This window comes from Colletotrichum higginsianum, chromosome 11 (genome assembly GCF_001672515.1).
Source record: "Colletotrichum higginsianum IMI 349063 chromosome 11, whole genome shotgun sequence".
NCBI classification, from domain to species: domain Eukaryota; kingdom Fungi; phylum Ascomycota; class Sordariomycetes; order Glomerellales; family Glomerellaceae; genus Colletotrichum; species Colletotrichum higginsianum.
In genome coordinates, this window is record NC_030963.1 from 404,046 (window position 1) to 412,057 (window position 8,012).

The 8,012-nt window shown below is 52.7% G+C and overlaps 1 protein-coding gene across 1 annotated transcript; it reads right to left on the reverse strand.

Moving 5' to 3' along the window:
* Positions 1-428: 428 nt before the first annotated feature.
* CH63R_14477 (uncharacterized protein) lies at positions 429-2,214 on the reverse strand (the record flags this gene model as incomplete). The annotated part of the gene is made up of 3 exons (XM_018309451.1): positions 429-847; positions 1,224-1,449; positions 1,912-2,214. 3 exons carry the CDS (start codon positions 2,212-2,214, stop codon positions 429-431), a joined length of 948 nt encoding a protein of 315 aa, XP_018150694.1.
* Positions 2,215-8,012: the final 5,798 nt, after the last annotated feature.

An 8,012-nucleotide genomic window follows, 5' to 3' on the forward strand; every position in this document is an offset into this window, starting at 1 on the left:
GTGCACGAATGGCCAATAGCTTGATGCGTCGGAATGAATTGTCCGTTGGGTGTAGATGCCATGACAAACGGGGTGACCAGGATGTCAATCTGTCAGATCTTGTCAACAGATAGGCCCACATGTTTGAAATGTTCCTGATCGTCGAGGTTTCCCTGCACAAGTTCGACTCGCTCTGAGGGCTGTTCGCTATGGCCACAAAGCGGCCTGTTTCCCGCCTGGCGGGCCGAGTTACGGAGCGTGATCTGCAAAATCGTAACCTTGGTCCCCCGCATGTGTGTGCTCGCAGCATCGCCGAGGAGATGCATCTAGGGCGAGCCTTCAGCAACAACCTCTAATGTAAGTATCCATGCCCTGCCCACACCGTGTGACGCGCACATACAACGTTCTATTGAAGCTATTGGACTCGGGTGTACCAGCGTAGCATATCCTTACCAGAGTACGATGTACGTTGAAAATTGCTGCGGGGCTGCCAGGAAAGCTGGAGCGGGCCCTGCCAGGTCGGAGTGCATGCGAACTGGTTCCCCGTGCGCTGTGCCTCTCCGCGCCCCCGCTAGGACCAGGGGACCATACCACCCGGTCACTGCGTTTGGAGAAGAAATTGGGACCTCGTTGTCGGTCCACAATGCGGCCGCAGGGTCTTGTCGGAAGCGGCGGCTGTCCAACGGCCTGCTGGTTCCAACGGCCACTCCAAGCGGTGCGGGCGGCGATCCTTTGGCCGCCCGTCGTGATTTGGTCAGAGTCGCCGAACGCTCATCACACGGTCCAGGGAGTCGTTGGTTTGACTGCCCAGCCGCCGCGTATCCGTATCCCCCGGTAAATCGACAGGCAGTAAGTTCATCCCGACAGTCTGGTAACTAGCGTTAAATAAACTCTAGCGTGCAAATAAGTCGCAAAGCGCATGTGGGCCGCTGCCCAAAATGGCAGGTGTCATCGGCCGTGAGACCTGGCCGATTCTACGCCCAACACCACCCACTGCAGGCGACGGCGTAATCAAGGAAACCCAATGGACAGTTTCTTTGCACGATGCTGCGTAGAGCAGTGACTGAATCATGGCAGAGGATCTCTTCGGACGCAAACAAAATGTGCAGAGATCGTCGGCGAGGCGGGGTCTGGACACTGACAGAACGCTGATCCTACTTTATTTAGGCCTAGTCCTTGTGTCTCGAGCGAATTTGGACATGGGTGGGCTGCATTACCCCCTGTTTGCGCAGTGGTCCACTCACGCAGATTAGGATATAACATAACAAGATGGTGAATTAACCTGTCAACAATCAGGGGAACAGGACCATTCGAATCCTGTCCTTCCTCAAGCCCCTCCCTGGCTTGCTGAAGGACGAATGGCAGTGTTTTAACCTGAGACAGAGACTGGCGACGGGGTGTCGTCGTTTTGGCCCTGAACCAGGGGCATTCTTCCAGCTCTCCTGTACTAGCAGGTGGTGAAAGTGTTATCTATTTAAGGGTAGTTGCCTGTCGGGATTAGCGACAAGGCGGGGCTGCTAGGTACGGATTATGTCAGGGTACACCATCTGGGCGTCCGCCGTGGAGGAGCCATGTGTCAAAAGTGCAAAAGAGTACTGCCAAGGCCCTGTTTTGTTATTCTTACACCTTTGTTGCCACCCTATACCCTGGCACTTTCGACACCATGAACCCGGTGCCTGAACTTCAGACGTGACCTGGCTGTTGGGAGCGGACTCTGGTCTCGTCTCAAAACCAAGATCTTTTCTTCCTTGGCTCTCGAAAAGGGGGTCTTGAGTGGCCGGAGTGGCTGGAGTGGTCGAATAATGGCCGTCGTGAAATGAGTGATCACGGCGCCGCTGCGCGCTGTTTACCTTTCCCGGAGCGGATGGTGGATACAGAACAGCGAATAACCACCGCCAGTGGTGTCAGGAGTCTCCACCATGAATTAATTACCAACGTCAAGTATTGCATCACAATCGCTTGAACACCAGCACCCGGCCTGAGTGCTGCTATATCCGCGTTTCGACCTTTGTGGCCGCTGGAGTGCCGTAAGGTATCGTCGAATATGGAGCCAGTTGCAAATTGTCGTTTGTTGACGCCTGCGGATTTAACAAGGAACCGGGGACTAACCGAGTTGAAGCGGGCGCCATCGCGAACAACTCCAACAGGGGGAAGCTGAGAGTCTGGGATTGCGTCGTCCCGGCCACCTCGACTCGTCCGTTTTCGGCCTTCTGGGGCAAATGTCACTTCGCACATCGCGTCGATAATGACAGGGACAAGGGGGGCGGTCGCCGGTCTCGATGACTGGCCCCTGGGTGCGGGTTTCCTCGCAAAGCCTACCCATGTTGCCTTTCGTCGACGATCGAGATGATCAGACAAGTTCTCTGAGACACAGGTTGGGCATAGATCAGGTCACTGACAAGTCGGAAAGCCCCGATACTCTTATTCGTCTGCTAAAGGACATGGGGCTGGCAGAGGACGACTGAGAGGATCACTTGTTGTGTCCCCAAACCGAGATTCTGATAAGATGATCTGTCAGATTGGCGCTTGGGTGGGGGTTGGCCCTGTTCATCCACTAAAGTTTGTTGCATGTACTATATATGTGCGAAGCAGAAATCATGCCTAGATCCAGCACCGATATCGTCATGTCCTAACCACGGGACTGACTGCGCCGTTGGAACAGCAAATTTGTCGGGGCAATTCGTGGTGTTGTTGTTGAGAGCCATATCGACCAGGACACCTGACGGATGCCTTATTGTGGGCGCATTTTCGTCTGCGATCGCTAGGATGCTGAGGTCTCTCCTTCCTTGCTTGAAATGGCCGCGCCCAATGCATCTCTTACCAGGCGGACTACGTGTAGTGCGCAACGACTGCATCCATGCAGGCGACCTTGATTGCATTTGTGCAAGAGAGGGATGCAGAGTAGAGGATCAACGTCGCCCAACAGAAAACGATAGGGTGGGGACGTCCAAATGACGGCAGGATGTCGCTTCGCTGACGTGTCTCGAGGTGATGCGCATGGTCTTGGTGCACGGTGCCATGACAGACAATGTCTGGATGCGATCTCGGGTCATCTGCTTAAATTTAGCTTGAATTTGCCACACTACAGTCCGTTGCGTTGGCAGCGTTCGTAATTAAATATTGCGTCTGTGCGTAGTCAGGAAGATCACCGGGGCCAGGGCCAGCCAGGGTAACCTCGCGAAAAGGCCGCACTTTGCGTATCCCCTCAACCGCGGCGAGGCCCCAATGCGGAGTGAGTAGCCAAAAAGACTAGGCTTATGTCACTCTCTGATAGTTTCTAAGAAATGCATCGGCTCCTTGTGCCTTTGGTTGTCGCACTGCCTGAAGCTGTACAGCACTCTTAGGTGCATTGATGTAAGTCAACATACCCACATCTGGCCCCCCCCCACATCTGGCCCCCCCAAAAATGAAGCCATCTCCAACATCACCACCATTTTCACTTAATTACTGCCCTCTTCTAGATGCCACTACAATACAGTCTTCAGCTTCACTAGGTAAATCAGACTCGCTGGATTCACCTGCAGTATCCTCTTTTTCACCAGCCTCAACCTGCGCCTTCTGCACGTCTGAGATAGTGGCAAACTTAGTGTTAGGATCCAGCTGGACTGCCTTCCTTTTCCTCACTGCAGTATTGGCCACTTGGGCCTGCAGAAGCTCCAGCTTGTGCTGGGCAGTTGCCAGCTCATATGCCTTTTCACTGAACCCTTTTTTCACCTTCATGAAAAGGAGGCGTTGAGTACTGGCGTCATTATCCAGCTCTGTGAATAGCTTCAGTTGGCCAGCCAGATCCTTCATCTTCCTTGGCGTCGACCACACCACTGCAGATGACGCAGATGCCCATCCCTCAGCTTCCTTGCCTCCAGACTGCCCTTTGCAGGCCTGATCTAATGGCCCTGGTGTTGATGGGAGCAGTAATGAGCTCATAAGAGGCTTCGCCATAGAGACAGGCCATAGTCCAGTCCATTTCCATCCACTCTTGATGTTCTGCATTGTCAGGCCTGCCAGACGAGCCTTCTGATAACAGCCTATAAAGTTCCTCTTGCCTACAATAGTAGAGTCATTCCACTGACTGAGGTATCCAAGCTCCTTCCTATAGGCTGCCTTTACAGGGCTGAAGACTGACTGGTCAAGTGGCTGGAGGACATGGGAGGTGTGTGGTGGCAAGAACAATAGGTGGATGTTATTAATATAGCAGAGCCACATAAATTCCGTCGTTGTGTGACTCCCATGGCCATCAACAACAAGCAGTCTGGCCTCCTCCTTGCCCTCCTTGCCCTGGGAGACAGTCTGAGGGATGAAGACCTTCTGCAGCCATTCAACTGCAGTGTCGTCTGTAGTCCATCCATTCTCTGTTGCAGTGAACTGCCATCCTTTATAAGGGCCAAGGTCTAGAGGAAACCACTGCTGCTGGACTGTCTTGCCCTTATATATGATGAGGGGATCAAGGGCATGGCCCAGGGCAGAGATGCATTCGATGATGGATACCCATGCCCTTGATCCAGGCTGTTTCTTGCGGACAGACTTCGTCTCAGACATGCCTAGCACTAGCCCATTAGATCCTTGGCCCTCAAGGATACCAGTCTCATCCATGTTGTATCTATTGGCTGGTTTAATGCCCTTGATCTCTGGTATGGCGAGGAGTTTGAACCAGTCCCTGATGACCTCAGTAGATGCCCCATTAATACGTCTTGAATCTATAGGGCGACTTCTCTGCACCTTGACTGATGGATTTCTCTTCAAGAAGGCTTGGATCCATCCCTTTCCTATAGGCTCTGTGTCCCCTATAGCATGAAGGATCCTTCCTGCGAATACCCTCACTTGTTGATGAGTTGGGGCAAGGCCAAGGGCATGCTGGATTCGCACCCATTCAGCCAGCTTAGCCTCCTGATCTGGGGATAACCTCTGGAGGTCACAGAAGGCAGCTGTCCTTGCTTGGACACCTTGGAGTCGATGACGAAGTGTTGACCTTGGGATCCCCCATTCAGATGATGCCTTGTGAATAGACTGGCCATTGGCGACGGCATCTAAGGCCTGTTTGACCTCATACTCGGTGTATTTGCCCATAAGGACTATAAAAGGTTATGTAGAAAAAATGAAGTCATTTGGTTAAAAACTGTAAATGTTGTGATGTGGTGAAGTTGGTGAAAATAGGAGGCTGGTGATGGTGATGAGGCATTTTTGGGGGGGCCAGATGTGGGGGGGGGCCAGATGTGGGTATGTTGACTTACTGCGGAGAAAAGTGGAATTATAGGTGGAGATTGGGGCCTTGCCGCAGTCGATGGGATATTCGAATGTCTGAATAGCTTCAATTGAATAGTGACAACGACGGAATGCCGCCAAAAAGACCGCCTAATACCTCTGCGGCCGCGGCTGGCGACGCGGAGGGCCCATATCCAGCGCCGTCGGCCAACAGCACCCGGGCACGCAAGGCTGCCCGTACTGCAGTTGTTATTGCAACTCCATCGAGAAATCCATCCGCCAGCGATCCACCAAGCAGTCGAACAAGGATCGTTATTAAGCGGCCGTTGCCGCAGGTGAAGCCGAAGTCAATTATACTGACGACGAAGGGGCCCATTGTGGCGAGCAAGGTGACGAAGAGAGTTGTAGAAAGGGGCGCAGAGCAGCGAAAGTCTCGAGGCCGCAAAGTTGACGCAGATGACGAAGGCAGCGAAAACGACGCGATTGACGAAGGCTGCGCCCGCAGCCGCCTCAAGCCGCGATTTGAAGTTGTCGAAGATCCTGACGATCGCGAAATAACCGTACGATTCGATACCCTCAACGACCCATTCGAAACTCCATTCGAGACTCCATCGCGGGCTCCGCGGTCGTGTACTTCATTGCCCTCGCAGCGACGACAAAATACAGCCGCGCCCTTGCCCCTCGAGCCTCACGAGGCAAACATAAACTTCTCGATTGAGCCCCGGTTTCTTGGCGTAGCGTCAGTGCCGATCGTCCGCCCTTTTCAAGTCGTATGGCGGCTGAAGACGTTGGCTGGCAATATCATAGCCATGCGGTAGGATAAGCAATTAAGTCAACATACCCACATCTGGCCCCCCCCACATCTGGCCCCCCCAAAAATGCCTCATCACCATCACCAGCCTCCTATTTTCACCAACTTCACCACATCACAACATTTACAGTTTTTAACCAAATGACTTCATTTTTTCTACATAACCTTTTATAGTCCTTATGGGCAAATACACCGAGTATGAGGTCAAACAGGCCTTAGATGCCGTCGCCAATGGCCAGTCTATTCACAAGGCATCATCTGAATGGGGGATCCCAAGGTCAACACTTCGTCATCGACTCCAAGGTGTCCAAGCAAGGACAGCTGCCTTCTGTGACCTCCAGAGGTTATCCCCAGATCAGGAGGCTAAGCTGGCTGAATGGGTGCGAATCCAGCATGCCCTTGGCCTTGCCCCAACTCATCAACAAGTGAGGGTATTCGCAGGAAGGATCCTTCATGCTATAGGGGACACAGAGCCTATAGGAAAGGGATGGATCCAAGCCTTCTTGAAGAGAAATCCATCAGTCAAGGTGCAGAGAAGTCGCCCTATAGATTCAAGACGTATTAATGGGGCATCTACTGAGGTCATCAGGGACTGGTTCAAACTCCTCGCCATACCAGAGATCAAGGGCATTAAACCAGCCAATAGATACAACATGGATGAGACTGGTATCCTTGAGGGCCAAGGATCTAATGGGCTAGTGCTAGGCATGTCTGAGACGAAGTCTGTCCGCAAGAAACAGCCTGGATCAAGGGCATGGGTATCCATCATCGAATGCATCTCTGCCCTGGGCCATGCCCTTGATCCCCTCATCATATATAAGGGCAAGACAGTCCAGCAGCAGTGGTTTCCTCTAGACCTTGGCCCTTATAAAGGATGGCAGTTCACTGCAACAGAGAATGGATGGACTACAGACGACACTGCAGTTGAATGGCTGCAGAAGGTCTTCATCCCTCAGACTGTCTCCCAGGGCAAGGAGGGCAAGGAGGAGGCCAGACTGCTTGTTGTTGATGGCCATGGGAGTCACACAACGACGGAATTTATGTGGCTCTGCTATATTAATAACATCCACCTATTGTTCTTGCCACCACACACCTCCCATGTCCTCCAGCCACTTGACCAGTCAGTCTTCAGCCCTGTAAAGGCAGCCTATAGGAAGGAGCTTGGATACCTCAGTCAGTGGAATGACTCTACTATTGTAGGCAAGAGGAACTTTATAGGCTGTTATCAGAAGGCTCGTCTGGCAGGCCTGACAATGCAGAACATCAAGAGTGGATGGAAATGGACTGGACTATGGCCTGTCTCTATGGCGAAGCCTCTTATGAGCTCATTACTGCTCCCATCAACACCAGGGCCATTAGATCAGGCCTGCAAAGGGCAGTCTGGAGGCAAGGAAGCTGAGGGATGGGCATCTGCGTCATCTGCAGTGGTGTGGTCGACGCCAAGGAAGATGAAGGATCTGGCTGGCCAACTGAAGCTATTCACAGAGCTGGATAATGACGCCAGTACTCAACGCCTCCTTTTCATGAAGGTGAAAAAAGGGTTCAGTGAAAAGGCATATGAGCTGGCAACTGCCCAGCACAAGCTGGAGCTTCTGCAGGCCCAAGTGGCCAATACTGCAGTGAGGAAAAGGAAGGCAGTCCAGCTGGATCCTAACACTAAGTTTGCCACTATCTCAGACGTGCAGAAGGCGCAGGTTGAGGCTGGTGAAAAAGAGGATACTGCAGGTGAATCCAGCGAGTCTGATTTACCTAGTGAAGCTGAAGACTGTATTGTAGTGGCATCTAGAAGAGGGCAGTAATTAAGTGAAAATGGTGGTGATGTTGGAGATGGCTTCATTTTTGGGGGGGCCAGATGTGGGGGGGGGCCAGATGTGGGTATGTTGACTTAACCAATCCTCGTGGAGGACGTCGGCAGAAATCGACGCCGCCGCGGACGTGTACAACTCATGGCGAAGGCCGAGTCGGTTGACCCCGACCGCGGCGTTGACCGATGAGCGGTTGGCGATCTTCTTGGCGAACCAAA